The 16,421-nt window shown below is 45.4% G+C and overlaps 8 protein-coding genes across 8 annotated transcripts; all 8 read left to right on the forward strand.

Annotated features, from left to right (window-relative positions):
* Window positions 1-779: 779 nt before the first annotated feature.
* On the forward strand, window positions 780-1,475 carry LOC115807019 (heat shock protein 30-like). The gene has a single exon (XM_030767875.1). It carries the CDS (start codon window positions 780-782, stop codon window positions 1,473-1,475), a length of 696 nt encoding a protein of 231 aa, XP_030623735.1.
* A 1,267-nt stretch (window positions 1,476-2,742) lies between these two features.
* LOC115807020 (heat shock protein 30-like) lies at window positions 2,743-3,366 on the forward strand. The gene has a single exon (XM_030767877.1). The coding sequence runs from the start codon at window positions 2,743-2,745 to the stop codon at window positions 3,364-3,366; it is 624 nt and encodes a 207-aa protein (XP_030623737.1).
* A 1,338-nt stretch (window positions 3,367-4,704) lies between these two features.
* LOC115807021 (heat shock protein 30-like) lies at window positions 4,705-5,328 on the forward strand. The gene has a single exon (XM_030767878.1). The coding sequence runs from the start codon at window positions 4,705-4,707 to the stop codon at window positions 5,326-5,328; it is 624 nt and encodes a 207-aa protein (XP_030623738.1).
* Window positions 5,329-6,665: 1,337 nt separating this feature from the next.
* Window positions 6,666-7,289, forward strand: LOC115807022 (heat shock protein 30-like). Its single transcript, XM_030767879.1, has one exon. The coding sequence runs from the start codon at window positions 6,666-6,668 to the stop codon at window positions 7,287-7,289; it is 624 nt and encodes a 207-aa protein (XP_030623739.1).
* Window positions 7,290-8,626: 1,337 nt separating this feature from the next.
* LOC115807023 (heat shock protein 30-like) lies at window positions 8,627-9,250 on the forward strand. Its single transcript, XM_030767881.1, has one exon. It carries the CDS (start codon window positions 8,627-8,629, stop codon window positions 9,248-9,250), a length of 624 nt encoding a protein of 207 aa, XP_030623741.1.
* Window positions 9,251-10,588: 1,338 nt separating this feature from the next.
* LOC115807024 (heat shock protein 30-like) lies at window positions 10,589-11,212 on the forward strand. Its single transcript, XM_030767882.1, has one exon. The coding sequence runs from the start codon at window positions 10,589-10,591 to the stop codon at window positions 11,210-11,212; it is 624 nt and encodes a 207-aa protein (XP_030623742.1).
* A 1,338-nt stretch (window positions 11,213-12,550) lies between these two features.
* On the forward strand, window positions 12,551-13,174 carry LOC115807025 (heat shock protein 30-like). The gene has a single exon (XM_030767883.1). It carries the CDS (start codon window positions 12,551-12,553, stop codon window positions 13,172-13,174), a length of 624 nt encoding a protein of 207 aa, XP_030623743.1.
* Window positions 13,175-14,511: 1,337 nt separating this feature from the next.
* Window positions 14,512-15,135, forward strand: LOC115807026 (heat shock protein 30-like). The gene has a single exon (XM_030767884.1). The coding sequence runs from the start codon at window positions 14,512-14,514 to the stop codon at window positions 15,133-15,135; it is 624 nt and encodes a 207-aa protein (XP_030623744.1).
* Window positions 15,136-16,421: the final 1,286 nt, after the last annotated feature.

The following is a 16,421-nucleotide window of genomic DNA, read 5'->3' on the forward strand; positions in this document are numbered from 1 at the left end:
AAGAAAAAGACAGAAAAGCATTCATTTATTTAAAGTAGCAATCCACCCACATGTATCGTGCAGGTATGTTATACCGATGGACTGAAAGATTTATCAGCTGGGCTGGGGAACGCTAAAGGTACAGATGACTGAGAACTCCTGATTTAACGTGCGTTCAAAGTCAATGCACCTGAGCTTTAAAAAAATGAAAGAAAGGAAAAATTCAAAAAACACTTTCCGTTAAACAGTCTCTCAAAACCAGAGACCAGTTACACAACCAGCCAGTGCACAGTTCCTACGTTTAAAAAAATAAGGAATAACAATAGTAATAATAATAATGATAATTTTCTAAAAAAGAAAAAAAAAGTACAATCTCAGCGCTCGATGCAGAAAATGAGTCCTTCAAAGGGCCTCAAGGAAGCATTTTTGCATCATCTTTTTGTCCAAATTCAGTCTGGTGGCTTTTGATGAGTTTAAGGGAAGAGAGAAAGAAAACAAGCAAAAGCACAGCCCCTCAAACACATTTTGTATTTTCTCAGCCAAGGAGTTTCAAGAGTATCACCACTAGACTACAGTTCCATGTTTAGGACGTGACTCAAGTGACGTCATCAGCTGCCCCTATGTCGCCACACAGTGGAAGAACGTGGCATTGACAGGAACATTCCTGAACTCACTCGAACACCTAGAGGCTGACTATAAAAGCTGAGCGGCTCACACTCCTCAAGTCAGAACGAACAGACGCAACACTCAAACAGAGAGCAAGCAAAGAGCTAAAGAAACCAACACAACCATCCCCGAAAATGCTGAGCCTTCATGGATACCAGCCTGTCTTCAGTCCACTCATGGACCTCCACTGGCCTGTGCGCAGCCTCTGGCCAGAGGTCACACCACTTTACAGCCACAGAGAGCTACTGCTGAGAAACATGCAGGAGATGAAAACTTGTCTGGAGCAGCTGGAGAAAATGCAGCACAAGGTCTTTGAAGAGCTCGACCACATGCCAGCTTCTGGGGACGTCCAACCAGTCTCCTACACTCTGGACAAGGAGGGAGACGGGTTTGCCCTGACGCTGGACGCCAGAGACTTTTCCCCAGAAGAGCTGTCTGTCAAACAGGTGGGCAGGAAACTGCAGGTCAGCGGCAAGACGGAGAAGAAGCAGGACGATGGACACGGCTCCTATTCCTACAGAGTGCAGGAGTTCAGGCGGGAGTTTGATCTGCCCGAAGGGGTGAGCCCCGAAGCGGTCACTTGTTTCATGGCTGATGGGAAGCTCCACATCCAGGCACCCAAGAATCAGATAGCCGACAAGCCGGAGAGGGTAGTCCCCATCGACTGCGGCAAAACCGTTGGGGCTGCCGTGCACTCCTCCATGACAGAGGACAGCGCCGCTGAAAACGCAGAAGAACCCGGAGGAAAAACAAATCTAAAGACACTAAGGAACTATGCGGATAGAATTTCAAAAAGAATAAAAAAGACTGAATATTTGGTCTCTGGTTAGACCTTTTGTAAAATACCGTTCAAAATGCCGGCACTTGTCGCTCAAGTGACATTTTTTGTACATTTTTTACAATGCGAAAAAATAAAACCATCTTGTCTCTTACATTTTCATGTCTTGGTTTCTTTCTTTGGGTCTCTGCTTGCCTACGCATAGGGGTACTTAGCTCTTTCACAATGACATGAAGGTTTTCTTAACACAGACAAACTTCTGACACTACAAACAAGCTCCAAAGCATAGGTCAGTCACATCCACTGGCCCGCAATCTGTGACACCATACTTGCAGTAGCAATAATTGTATTCTTTTCACACAGGAAAGCCCATCAGGTACGCTAATATTTTCTCTACACAATAGCTTGCTGCGGTACACACTGTTGTGGCTGCTTTCTCATTTCTCCACAAAACCTGCTGAAACGAAGGCCCGAAGAGACGCTGGGGGGGGAGAGTTTTGAGGTGTGCTACGGCTCCCTCGGAAATTTAAAAAAAAGAAGAAGAAAAAGACAGAAAAGCATTCATTTATTTAAAGTAGCAATCCACCCACATGTATCGTGCAGGTATGTTATACCGATGGACTGAAAGATTTATCAGCTGGGCTGGGGAACGCTAAAGGTACAGATGACTGAGAACTCCTGATTTAACGTGCGTTCAAAGTCAATGCACCTGAGCTTTAAAAAAATGAAAGAAAGGAAAAATTCAAAAAACACTTTCCGTTAAACAGTCTCTCAAAACCAGAGACCAGTTACACAACCAGCCAGTGCACAGTTCCTACGTTTAAAAAAATAAGGAATAACAATAGTAATAATAATAATGATAATTTTCTAAAAAAGAAAAAAAAAGTACAATCTCAGCGCTCGATGCAGAAAATGAGTCCTTCAAAGGGCCTCAAGGAAGCATTTTTGCATCATCTTTTTGTCCAAATTCAGTCTGGTGGCTTTTGATGAGTTTAAGGGAAGAGAGAAAGAAAACAAGCAAAAGCACAGCCCCTCAAACACATTTTGTATTTTCTCAGCCAAGGAGTTTCAAGAGTATCACCACTAGACTACAGTTCCATGTTTAGGACGTGACTCAAGTGACGTCATCAGCTGCCCCTATGTCGCCACACAGTGGAAGAACGTGGCATTGACAGGAACATTCCTGAACTCACTCGAACACCTAGAGGCTGACTATAAAAGCTGAGCGGCTCACACTCCTCAAGTCAGAACGAACAGACGCAACACTCAAACAGAGAGCAAGCAAAGAGCTAAAGAAACCAACACAACCATCCCCGAAAATGCTGAGCCTTCATGGATACCAGCCTGTCTTCAGTCCACTCATGGACCTCCACTGGCCTGTGCGCAGCCTCTGGCCAGAGGTCACACCACTTTACAGCCACAGAGAGCTACTGCTGAGAAACATGCAGGAGATGAAAACTTGTCTGGAGCAGCTGGAGAAAATGCAGCACAAGGTCTTTGAAGAGCTCGACCACATGCCAGCTTCTGGGGACGTCCAACCAGTCTCCTACACTCTGGACAAGGAGGGAGACGGGTTTGCCCTGACGCTGGACGCCAGAGACTTTTCCCCAGAAGAGCTGTCTGTCAAACAGGTGGGCAGGAAACTGCAGGTCAGCGGCAAGACGGAGAAGAAGCAGGACGATGGACACGGCTCCTATTCCTACAGAGTGCAGGAGTTCAGGCGGGAGTTTGATCTGCCCGAAGGGGTGAGCCCCGAAGCGGTCACTTGTTTCATGGCTGATGGGAAGCTCCACATCCAGGCACCCAAGAATCAGATAGCCGACAAGCCGGAGAGGGTAGTCCCCATCGACTGCGGCAAAACCGTTGGGGCTGCCGTGCACTCCTCCATGACAGAGGACAGCGCCGCTGAAACGCAGAAGAACCCGGAGGAAAAACAAATCTAAAGACACTAAGGAACTATGCGGATAGAATTTCAAAAAGAATAAAAAAGACTGAATATTTGGTCTCTGGTTAGACCTTTTGTAAAATACCGTTCAAATGCCGGCACTTGTCGCTCAAGTGACATTTTTTGTACATTTTTTACAATGCGAAAAAATAAAACCATCTTGTCTCTTACATTTTCATGTCTTGGTTTCTTTCTTTGGGTCTCTGCTTGCCTACGCATAGGGGTACTTAGCTCTTTCACAATGACATGAAGGTTTTCTTAACACAGACAAACTTCTGACACTAAAAACAAGCTCCAAAGCATAGGTCAGTCACATCCACTGGCCCGCAATCTGTGACACCATACTTGCAGTAGCAATAATTGTATTCTTTTCACACAGGAAAGCCCATCAGGTACGCTAATATTTTCTCTACACAATAGCTTGCTGCGGTACACACTGTTGTGGCTGCTTTCTCATTTCTCCACAAAACCTGCTGAAACGAAGGCCCGAAGAGACGCTGGGGGGGGAGAGTTTTGAGGTGTGCTACGGCTCCCTCGGAAATTTAAAAAAAAGAAGAAGAAAAAGACAGAAAAGCATTCATTTATTTAAAGTAGCAATCCACCCACATGTATCGTGCAGGTATGTTATACCGATGGACTGAAAGATTTATCAGCTGGGCTGGGGAACGCTAAAGGTACAGATGACTGAGAACTCCTGATTTAACGTGCGTTCAAAGTCAATGCACCTGAGCTTTAAAAAAATGAAAGAAAGGAAAAATTCAAAAAACACTTTCCGTTAAACAGTCTCTCAAAACCAGAGACCAGTTACACAACCAGCCAGTGCACAGTTCCTACGTTTAAAAAAAATAAGGAATAACAATAGTAATAATAATAATGATAATTTTCTAAAAAAGAAAAAAAAAGTACAATCTCAGCGCTCGATGCAGAAAATGAGTCCTTCAAAGGGCCTCAAGGAAGCATTTTTGCATCATCTTTTTGTCCAAATTCAGTCTGGTGGCTTTTGATGAGTTTAAGGGAAGAGAGAAAGAAAACAAGCAAAAGCACAGCCCCTCAAACACATTTTGTATTTTCTCAGCCAAGGAGTTTCAAGAGTATCACCACTAGACTACAGTTCCATGTTTAGGACGTGACTCAAGTGACGTCATCAGCTGCCCCTATGTCGCCACACAGTGGAAGAACGTGGCATTGACAGGAACATTCCTGAACTCACTCGAACACCTAGAGGCTGACTATAAAAGCTGAGCGGCTCACACTCCTCAAGTCAGAACGAACAGACGCAACACTCAAACAGAGAGCAAGCAAAGAGCTAAAGAAACCAACACAACCATCCCCGAAAATGCTGAGCCTTCATGGATACCAGCCTGTCTTCAGTCCACTCATGGACCTCCACTGGCCTGTGCGCAGCCTCTGGCCAGAGGTCACACCACTTTACAGCCACAGAGAGCTACTGCTGAGAAACATGCAGGAGATGAAAACTTGTCTGGAGCAGCTGGAGAAAATGCAGCACAAGGTCTTTGAAGAGCTCGACCACATGCCAGCTTCTGGGGACGTCCAACCAGTCTCCTACACTCTGGACAAGGAGGGAGACGGGTTTGCCCTGACGCTGGACGCCAGAGACTTTTCCCCAGAAGAGCTGTCTGTCAAACAGGTGGGCAGGAAACTGCAGGTCAGCGGCAAGACGGAGAAGAAGCAGGACGATGGACACGGCTCCTATTCCTACAGAGTGCAGGAGTTCAGGCGGGAGTTTGATCTGCCCGAAGGGGTGAGCCCCGAAGCGGTCACTTGTTTCATGGCTGATGGGAAGCTCCACATCCAGGCACCCAAGAATCAGATAGCCGACAAGCCGGAGAGGGTAGTCCCCATCGACTGCGGCAAAACCGTTGGGGCTGCCGTGCACTCCTCCATGACAGAGGACAGCGCCGCTGAAACGCAGAAGAACCCGGAGGAAAAACAAATCTAAAGACACTAAGGAACTATGCGGATAGAATTTCAAAAAGAATAAAAAAGACTGAATATTTGGTCTCTGGTTAGACCTTTTGTAAAATACCGTTCAAATGCCGGCACTTGTCGCTCAAGTGACATTTTTTGTACATTTTTTACAATGCGAAAAAATAAAACCATCTTGTCTCTTACATTTTCATGTCTTGGTTTCTTTCTTTGGGTCTCTGCTTGCCTACGCATAGGGGTACTTAGCTCTTTCACAATGACATGAAGGTTTTCTTAACACAGACAAACTTCTGACACTACAAACAAGCTCCAAAGCATAGGTCAGTCACATCCACTGGCCCGCAATCTGTGACACCATACTTGCAGTAGCAATAATTGTATTCTTTTCACACAGGAAAGCCCATCAGGTACGCTAATATTTTCTCTACACAATAGCTTGCTGCGGTACACACTGTTGTGGCTGCTTTCTCATTTCTCCACAAAACCTGCTGAAACGAAGGCCCGAAGAGACGCTGGGGGGGGAGAGTTTTGAGGTGTGCTACGGCTCCCTCGGAAATTTAAAAAAAAGAAGAAGAAAAAGACAGAAAAGCATTCATTTATTTAAAGTAGCAATCCACCCACATGTATCGTGCAGGTATGTTATACCGATGGACTGAAAGATTTATCAGCTGGGCTGGGGAACGCTAAAGGTACAGATGACTGAGAACTCCTGATTTAACGTGCGTTCAAAGTCAATGCACCTGAGCTTTAAAAAAATGAAAGAAAGGAAAAATTCAAAAAACACTTTCCGTTAAACAGTCTCTCAAAACCAGAGACCAGTTACACAACCAGCCAGTGCACAGTTCCTACGTTTAAAAAAATAAGGAATAACAATAGTAATAATAATAATGATAATTTTCTAAAAAAGAAAAAAAAAAGTACAATCTCAGCGCTCGATGCAGAAAATGAGTCCTTCAAAGGGCCTCAAGGAAGCATTTTTGCATCATCTTTTTGTCCAAATTCAGTCTGGTGGCTTTTGATGAGTTTAAGGGAAGAGAGAAAGAAAACAAGCAAAAGCACAGCCCCTCAAACACATTTGTATTTTCTCAGCCAAGGAGTTTCAAGAGTATCACCACTAGACTACAGTTCCATGTTTAGGACGTGACTCAAGTGACGTCATCAGCTGCCCCTATGTCGCCACACAGTGGAAGAACGTGGCATTGACAGGAACATTCCTGAACTCACTCGAACACCTAGAGGCTGACTATAAAAGCTGAGCGGCTCACACTCCTCAAGTCAGAACGAACAGACGCAACACTCAAACAGAGAGCAAGCAAAGAGCTAAAGAAACCAACACAACCATCCCCGAAAATGCTGAGCCTTCATGGATACCAGCCTGTCTTCAGTCCACTCATGGACCTCCACTGGCCTGTGCGCAGCCTCTGGCCAGAGGTCACACCACTTTACAGCCACAGAGAGCTACTGCTGAGAAACATGCAGGAGATGAAAACTTGTCTGGAGCAGCTGGAGAAAATGCAGCACAAGGTCTTTGAAGAGCTCGACCACATGCCAGCTTCTGGGGACGTCCAACCAGTCTCCTACACTCTGGACAAGGAGGGAGACGGGTTTGCCCTGACGCTGGACGCCAGAGACTTTTCCCCAGAAGAGCTGTCTGTCAAACAGGTGGGCAGGAAACTGCAGGTCAGCGGCAAGACGGAGAAGAAGCAGGACGATGGACACGGCTCCTATTCCTACAGAGTGCAGGAGTTCAGGCGGGAGTTTGATCTGCCCGAAGGGGTGAGCCCCGAAGCGGTCACTTGTTTCATGGCTGATGGGAAGCTCCACATCCAGGCACCCAAGAATCAGATAGCCGACAAGCCGGAGAGGGTAGTCCCCATCGACTGCGGCAAAACCGTTGGGGCTGCCGTGCACTCCTCCATGACAGAGGACAGCGCCGCTGAAACGCAGAAGAACCCGGAGGAAAAACAAATCTAAAGACACTAAGGAACTATGCGGATAGAATTTCAAAAAGAATAAAAAAGACTGAATATTTGGTCTCTGGTTAGACCTTTTGTAAAATACCGTTCAAATGCCGGCACTTGTCGCTCAAGTGACATTTTTTGTACATTTTTTACAATGCGAAAAAATAAAACCATCTTGTCTCTTACATTTTCATGTCTTGGTTTCTTTCTTTGGGTCTCTGCTTGCCTACGCATAGGGGTACTTAGCTCTTTCACAATGACATGAAGGTTTTCTTAACACAGACAAACTTCTGACACTACAAACAAGCTCCAAAGCATAGGTCAGTCACATCCACTGGCCCGCAATCTGTGACACCATACTTGCAGTAGCAATAATTGTATTCTTTTCACACAGGAAAGCCCATCAGGTACGCTAATATTTTCTCTACACAATAGCTTGCTGCGGTACACACTGTTGTGGCTGCTTTCTCATTTCTCCACAAAACCTGCTGAAACGAAGGCCCGAAGAGACGCTGGGGGGGGAGAGTTTTGAGGTGTGCTACGGCTCCCTCGGAAATTTAAAAAAAAGAAGAAGAAAAAGACAGAAAAGCATTCATTTATTTAAAGTAGCAATCCACCCACATGTATCGTGCAGGTATGTTATACCGATGGACTGAAAGATTTATCAGCTGGGCTGGGGAACGCTAAAGGTACAGATGACTGAGAACTCCTGATTTAACGTGCGTTCAAAGTCAATGCACCTGAGCTTTAAAAAAATGAAAGAAAGGAAAAATTCAAAAAACACTTTCCGTTAAACAGTCTCTCAAAACCAGAGACCAGTTACACAACCAGCCAGTGCACAGTTCCTACGTTTAAAAAAATAAGGAATAACAATAGTAATAATAATAATGATAATTTTCTAAAAAAGAAAAAAAAAGTACAATCTCAGCGCTCGATGCAGAAAATGAGTCCTTCAAAGGGCCTCAAGGAAGCATTTTTGCATCATCTTTTTGTCCAAATTCAGTCTGGTGGCTTTTGATGAGTTTAAGGGAAGAGAGAAAGAAAACAAGCAAAAGCACAGCCCCTCAAACACATTTTGTATTTTCTCAGCCAAGGAGTTTCAAGAGTATCACCACTAGACTACAGTTCCATGTTTAGGACGTGACTCAAGTGACGTCATCAGCTGCCCCTATGTCGCCACACAGTGGAAGAACGTGGCATTGACAGGAACATTCCTGAACTCACTCGAACACCTAGAGGCTGACTATAAAAGCTGAGCGGCTCACACTCCTCAAGTCAGAACGAACAGACGCAACACTCAAACAGAGAGCAAGCAAAGAGCTAAAGAAACCAACACAACCATCCCCGAAAATGCTGAGCCTTCATGGATACCAGCCTGTCTTCAGTCCACTCATGGACCTCCACTGGCCTGTGCGCAGCCTCTGGCCAGAGGTCACACCACTTTACAGCCACAGAGAGCTACTGCTGAGAAACATGCAGGAGATGAAAACTTGTCTGGAGCAGCTGGAGAAAATGCAGCACAAGGTCTTTGAAGAGCTCGACCACATGCCAGCTTCTGGGGACGTCCAACCAGTCTCCTACACTCTGGACAAGGAGGGAGACGGGTTTGCCCTGACGCTGGACGCCAGAGACTTTTCCCCAGAAGAGCTGTCTGTCAAACAGGTGGGCAGGAAACTGCAGGTCAGCGGCAAGACGGAGAAGAAGCAGGACGATGGACACGGCTCCTATTCCTACAGAGTGCAGGAGTTCAGGCGGGAGTTTGATCTGCCCGAAGGGGTGAGCCCCGAAGCGGTCACTTGTTTCATGGCTGATGGGAAGCTCCACATCCAGGCACCCAAGAATCAGATAGCCGACAAGCCGGAGAGGGTAGTCCCCATCGACTGCGGCAAAACCGTTGGGGCTGCCGTGCACTCCTCCATGACAGAGGACAGCGCCGCTGAAACGCAGAAGAACCCGGAGGAAAAACAAATCTAAAGACACTAAGGAACTATGCGGATAGAATTTCAAAAAGAATAAAAAAGACTGAATATTTGGTCTCTGGTTAGACCTTTTGTAAAATACCGTTCAAATGCCGGCACTTGTCGCTCAAGTGACATTTTTTTGTACATTTTTTACAATGCGAAAAAATAAAACCATCTTGTCTCTTACATTTTCATGTCTTGGTTTCTTTCTTTGGGTCTCTGCTTGCCTACGCATAGGGGTACTTAGCTCTTTCACAATGACATGAAGGTTTTCTTAACACAGACAAACTTCTGACACTACAAACAAGCTCCAAAGCATAGGTCAGTCACATCCACTGGCCCGCAATCTGTGACACCATACTTGCAGTAGCAATAATTGTATTCTTTTCACACAGGAAAGCCCATCAGGTACGCTAATATTTTCTCTACACAATAGCTTGCTGCGGTACACACTGTTGTGGCTGCTTTCTCATTTCTCCACAAAACCTGCTGAAACGAAGGCCCGAAGAGACGCTGGGGGGGGAGAGTTTTGAGGTGTGCTACGGCTCCCTCGGAAATTTAAAAAAAAGAAGAAGAAAAAGACAGAAAAGCATTCATTTATTTAAAGTAGCAATCCACCCACATGTATCGTGCAGGTATGTTATACCGATGGACTGAAAGATTTATCAGCTGGGCTGGGGAACGCTAAAGGTACAGATGACTGAGAACTCCTGATTTAACGTGCGTTCAAAGTCAATGCACCTGAGCTTTAAAAAAATGAAAGAAAGGAAAAATTCAAAAAACACTTTCCGTTAAACAGTCTCTCAAAACCAGAGACCAGTTACACAACCAGCCAGTGCACAGTTCCTACGTTTAAAAAAATAAGGAATAACAATAGTAATAATAATAATGATAATTTTCTAAAAAAGAAAAAAAAAGTACAATCTCAGCGCTCGATGCAGAAAATGAGTCCTTCAAAGGGCCTCAAGGAAGCATTTTTGCATCATCTTTTTGTCCAAATTCAGTCTGGTGGCTTTTGATGAGTTTAAGGGAAGAGAGAAAGAAAACAAGCAAAAGCACAGCCCCTCAAACACATTTTGTATTTTCTCAGCCAAGGAGTTTCAAGAGTATCACCACTAGACTACAGTTCCATGTTTAGGACGTGACTCAAGTGACGTCATCAGCTGCCCCTATGTCGCCACACAGTGGAAGAACGTGGCATTGACAGGAACATTCCTGAACTCACTCGAACACCTAGAGGCTGACTATAAAAGCTGAGCGGCTCACACTCCTCAAGTCAGAACGAACAGACGCAACACTCAAACAGAGAGCAAGCAAAGAGCTAAAGAAACCAACACAACCATCCCCGAAAATGCTGAGCCTTCATGGATACCAGCCTGTCTTCAGTCCACTCATGGACCTCCACTGGCCTGTGCGCAGCCTCTGGCCAGAGGTCACACCACTTTACAGCCACAGAGAGCTACTGCTGAGAAACATGCAGGAGATGAAAACTTGTCTGGAGCAGCTGGAGAAAATGCAGCACAAGGTCTTTGAAGAGCTCGACCACATGCCAGCTTCTGGGGACGTCCAACCAGTCTCCTACACTCTGGACAAGGAGGGAGACGGGTTTGCCCTGACGCTGGACGCCAGAGACTTTTCCCCAGAAGAGCTGTCTGTCAAACAGGTGGGCAGGAAACTGCAGGTCAGCGGCAAGACGGAGAAGAAGCAGGACGATGGACACGGCTCCTATTCCTACAGAGTGCAGGAGTTCAGGCGGGAGTTTGATCTGCCCGAAGGGGTGAGCCCCGAAGCGGTCACTTGTTTCATGGCTGATGGGAAGCTCCACATCCAGGCACCCAAGAATCAGATAGCCGACAAGCCGGAGAGGGTAGTCCCCATCGACTGCGGCAAAACCGTTGGGGCTGCCGTGCACTCCTCCATGACAGAGGACAGCGCCGCTGAAACGCAGAAGAACCCGGAGGAAAAACAAATCTAAAGACACTAAGGAACTATGCGGATAGAATTTCAAAAAGAATAAAAAAGACTGAATATTTGGTCTCTGGTTAGACCTTTTGTAAAATACCGTTCAAATGCCGGCACTTGTCGCTCAAGTGACATTTTTTGTACATTTTTTACAATGCGAAAAAATAAAACCATCTTGTCTCTTACATTTTCATGTCTTGGTTTCTTTCTTTGGGTCTCTGCTTGCCTACGCATAGGGGTACTTAGCTCTTTCACAATGACATGAAGGTTTTCTTAACACAGACAAACTTCTGACACTACAAACAAGCTCCAAAGCATAGGTCAGTCACATCCACTGGCCCGCAATCTGTGACACCATACTTGCAGTAGCAATAATTGTATTCTTTTCACACAGGAAAGCCCATCAGGTACGCTAATATTTTCTCTACACAATAGCTTGCTGCGGTACACACTGTTGTGGCTGCTTTCTCATTTCTCCACAAAACCTGCTGAAACGAAGGCCCGAAGAGACGCTGGGGGGGGGAGAGTTTTGAGGTGTGCTACGGCTCCCTCGGAAATTTAAAAAAAAGAAGAAGAAAAAGACAGAAAAGCATTCATTTATTTAAAGTAGCAATCCACCCACATGTATCGTGCAGGTATGTTATACCGATGGACTGAAAGATTTATCAGCTGGGCTGGGGAACGCTAAAGGTACAGATGACTGAGAACTCCTGATTTAACGTGCGTTCAAAGTCAATGCACCTGAGCTTTAAAAAAATGAAAGAAAGGAAAAATTCAAAAAACACTTTCCGTTAAACAGTCTCTCAAAACCAGAGACCAGTTACACAACCAGCCAGTGCACAGTTCCTACGTTTAAAAAAATAAGGAATAACAATAGTAATAATAATAATGATAATTTTCTAAAAAAGAAAAAAAAAGTACAATCTCAGCGCTCGATGCAGAAAATGAGTCCTTCAAAGGGCCTCAAGGAAGCATTTTTGCATCATCTTTTTGTCCAAATTCAGTCTGGTGGCTTTTGATGAGTTTAAGGGAAGAGAGAAAGAAAACAAGCAAAAGCACAGCCCCTCAAACACATTTTGTATTTTCTCAGCCAAGGAGTTTCAAGAGTATCACCACTAGACTACAGTTCCATGTTTAGGACGTGACTCAAGTGACGTCATCAGCTGCCCCTATGTCGCCACACAGTGGAAGAACGTGGCATTGACAGGAACATTCCTGAACTCACTCGAACACCTAGAGGCTGACTATAAAAGCTGAGCGGCTCACACTCCTCAAGTCAGAACGAACAGACGCAACACTCAAACAGAGAGCAAGCAAAGAGCTAAAGAAACCAACACAACCATCCCCGAAAATGCTGAGCCTTCATGGATACCAGCCTGTCTTCAGTCCACTCATGGACCTCCACTGGCCTGTGCGCAGCCTCTGGCCAGAGGTCACACCACTTTACAGCCACAGAGAGCTACTGCTGAGAAACATGCAGGAGATGAAAACTTGTCTGGAGCAGCTGGAGAAAATGCAGCACAAGGTCTTTGAAGAGCTCGACCACATGCCAGCTTCTGGGGACGTCCAACCAGTCTCCTACACTCTGGACAAGGAGGGAGACGGGTTTGCCCTGACGCTGGACGCCAGAGACTTTTCCCCAGAAGAGCTGTCTGTCAAACAGGTGGGCAGGAAACTGCAGGTCAGCGGCAAGACGGAGAAGAAGCAGGACGATGGACACGGCTCCTATTCCTACAGAGTGCAGGAGTTCAGGCGGGAGTTTGATCTGCCCGAAGGGGTGAGCCCCGAAGCGGTCACTTGTTTCATGGCTGATGGGAAGCTCCACATCCAGGCACCCAAGAATCAGATAGCCGACAAGCCGGAGAGGGTAGTCCCCATCGACTGCGGCAAAACCGTTGGGGCTGCCGTGCACTCCTCCATGACAGAGGACAGCGCCGCTGAAACGCAGAAGAACCCGGAGGAAAAACAAATCTAAAGACACTAAGGAACTATGCGGATAGAATTTCAAAAAGAATAAAAAAGACTGAATATTTGGTCTCTGGTTAGACCTTTTGTAAAATACCGTTCAAATGCCGGCACTTGTCGCTCAAGTGACATTTTTTGTACATTTTTTACAATGCGAAAAAATAAAACCATCTTGTCTCTTACATTTTCATGTCTTGGTTTCTTTCTTTGGGTCTCTGCTTGCCTACGCATAGGGGTACTTAGCTCTTTCACAATGACATGAAGGTTTTCTTAACACAGACAAACTTCTGACACTACAAACAAGCTCCAAAGCATAGGTCAGTCACATCCACTGGCCCGCAATCTGTGACACCATACTTGCAGTAGCAATAATTGTATTCTTTTCACACAGGAAAGCCCATCAGGTACGCTAATATTTTCTCTACACAATAGCTTGCTGCGGTACACACTGTTGTGGCTGCTTTCTCATTTCTCCACAAAACCTGCTGAAACGAAGGCCCGAAGAGACGCTGGGGGGGGAGAGTTTTGAGGTGTGCTACGGCTCCCTCGGAAATTTAAAAAAAAGAAGAAGAAAAAGACAGAAAAGCATTCATTTATTTAAAGTAGCAATCCACCCACATGTATCGTGCAGGTATGTTATACCGATGGACTGAAAGATTTATCAGCTGGGCTGGGGAACGCTAAAGGTACAGATGACTGAGAACTCCTGATTTAACGTGCGTTCAAAGTCAATGCACCTGAGCTTTAAAAAAATGAAAGAAAGGAAAAATTCAAAAAACACTTTCCGTTAAACAGTCTCTCAAAACCAGAGACCAGTTACACAACCAGCCAGTGCACAGTTCCTACGTTTAAAAAAATAAGGAATAACAATAGTAATAATAATAATGATAATTTTCTAAAAAAGAAAAAAAAAGTACAATCTCAGCGCTCGATGCAGAAAATGAGTCCTTCAAAGGGCCTCAAGGAAGCATTTTTGCATCATCTTTTTGTCCAAATTCAGTCTGGTGGCTTTTGATGAGTTTAAGGGAAGAGAGAAAGAAAACAAGCAAAAGCACAGCCCCTCAAACACATTTTGTATTTTCTCAGCCAAGGAGTTTCAAGAGTATCACCACTAGACTACAGTTCCATGTTTAGGACGTGACTCAAGTGACGTCATCAGCTGCCCCTATGTCGCCACACAGTGGAAGAACGTGGCATTGACAGGAACATTCCTGAACTCACTCGAACACCTAGAGGCTGACTATAAAAGCTGAGCGGCTCACACTCCTCAAGTCAGAACGAACAGACGCAACACTCAAACAGAGAGCAAGCAAAGAGCTAAAGAAACCAACACAACCATCCCCGAAAATGCTGAGCCTTCATGGATACCAGCCTGTCTTCAGTCCACTCATGGACCTCCACTGGCCTGTGCGCAGCCTCTGGCCAGAGGTCACACCACTTTACAGCCACAGAGAGCTACTGCTGAGAAACATGCAGGAGATGAAAACTTGTCTGGAGCAGCTGGAGAAAATGCAGCACAAGGTCTTTGAAGAGCTCGACCACATGCCAGCTTCTGGGGACGTCCAACCAGTCTCCTACACTCTGGACAAGGAGGGAGACGGGTTTGCCCTGACGCTGGACGCCAGAGACTTTTCCCCAGAAGAGCTGTCTGTCAAACAGGTGGGCAGGAAACTGCAGGTCAGCGGCAAGACGGAGAAGAAGCAGGACGATGGGCACGGCTCCTATTCCTACAGAGTGCAGGAGTTCAGGCGGGAGTTTGATCTGCCCGAAGGGGTGAGCCCCGAAGCGGTCACTTGTTTCATGGCTGATGGGAAGCTCCACATCCAGGCACCCAAGAATCAGATAGCCGACAAGCCGGAGAGGGTAGTCCCCATCGACTGCGGCAAAACCGTTGGGGCTGCCGTGCACTCCTCCATGACAGAGGACAGCGCCGCTGAAACGCAGAAGAACCCGGAGGAAAAACAAATCTAAAGACACTAAGGAACTATGCGGATAGAATTTCAAAAAGAATAAAAAAGACTGAATATTTGGTCTCTGGTTAGACCTTTTGTAAAATACCGTTCAAATGCCGGCACTTGTCGCTCAAGTGACATTTTTTGTACATTTTTTACAATGTGAAAAAATAAAACCATCTTGTCTCTTACATTTTCATGTCTTGGTTTCTTTCTTTGGGTCTCTGCTTGCCTGCGCATAGGGGTACTTAGCTCTTTCACAATGACATGAAGGTTTTCTTAACACAGACAAACTTCTGACACTACAAACAAGCTCCAAAGCATAGGTCAGTCACATCCACTGGCCCGCAATCTGTGACACCATACTTGCAGTAGCAATAATTGTATTCTTTTCACACAGGAAAGCCCATCAGGTACGCTAATATTTTCTCTACACAATAGCTTGCTGCGGTACACACTGTTGTGGCTGCTTTCTCATTTCTCCACAAAACCTGCTGAAACGAAGGCCCGAAGAGACGCTGGGGGGGGAGAGTTTTGAGGTGTGCTACGGCTCCCTCGGAAATTTAAAAAAAAAAAGAAAAAGACAGAAAAGCATTCATTTATTTAAAGTAGCAATCCACCCACATGTATCGTGCAGGTATGTTATACCGATGGACTGAAAGATTTATCAGCTGGGCTGGGGAACGCTAAAGGTACAGATGACTGAGAACTCCTGATTTAACGTGCGTTCAAAGTCAATGCACCTGAGCTTTAAAAAAATGAAAGAAAGGAAAAATTCAAAAAACACTTTCCGTTAAACAGTCTCTCAAAACCAGAGACCAGTTACACAACCAGCCAGTGCACAGTTCCTACGTTTAAAAAAATAAGGAATAACAATAGTAATAATAATAATGATAATTTTCTAAAAAAGAAAAAAAAAGTACAATCTCAGCGCTCGATGCAGAAAATGAGTCCTTCAAAGGGCCTCAAGGAAGCATTTTTGCATCATCTTTTTGTCCAAATTCAGTCTGGTGGCTTTTGATGAGTTTAAGGGAAGAGAGAAAGAAAACAAGCAAAAGCACAGCCCCTCAAACACATTTTGTATTTTCTCAGCCAAGGAGTTTCAAGAGTATCACCACTAGACTACAGTTCCATGTTTAGGACGTGACTCAAGTGACGTCATCAGCTGCCCCTATGTCGCCACACAGTGGAAGAACGTGGCATTGACAGGAACATTCCTGAACTCACTCGAACACCTAGAGGCTGACTATAAAAGCTGAGCGGCTCACACTCCTCAAGTCAGAACGAACAGACGCAACACTCAAA

The sequence above is a fragment of the Chanos chanos genome, chromosome 3 (assembly GCF_902362185.1).
Source record: "Chanos chanos chromosome 3, fChaCha1.1, whole genome shotgun sequence".
NCBI classification, from domain to species: Eukaryota; Metazoa; Chordata; class Actinopteri; order Gonorynchiformes; family Chanidae; genus Chanos; species Chanos chanos.

Coding starts and splice junctions, on each gene's coding strand:
- LOC115807019 (XM_030767875.1), top strand. CDS start 780: ATGCTGAGCCTTCATGGATACCAGCCTGTCTTCAGTCCACTCATGGAC.
- LOC115807020 (XM_030767877.1), top strand. CDS start 2,743: ATGCTGAGCCTTCATGGATACCAGCCTGTCTTCAGTCCACTCATGGAC.
- LOC115807021 (XM_030767878.1), top strand. CDS start 4,705: ATGCTGAGCCTTCATGGATACCAGCCTGTCTTCAGTCCACTCATGGAC.
- LOC115807022 (XM_030767879.1), top strand. CDS start 6,666: ATGCTGAGCCTTCATGGATACCAGCCTGTCTTCAGTCCACTCATGGAC.
- LOC115807023 (XM_030767881.1), top strand. CDS start 8,627: ATGCTGAGCCTTCATGGATACCAGCCTGTCTTCAGTCCACTCATGGAC.
- LOC115807024 (XM_030767882.1), top strand. CDS start 10,589: ATGCTGAGCCTTCATGGATACCAGCCTGTCTTCAGTCCACTCATGGAC.
- LOC115807025 (XM_030767883.1), top strand. CDS start 12,551: ATGCTGAGCCTTCATGGATACCAGCCTGTCTTCAGTCCACTCATGGAC.
- LOC115807026 (XM_030767884.1), top strand. CDS start 14,512: ATGCTGAGCCTTCATGGATACCAGCCTGTCTTCAGTCCACTCATGGAC.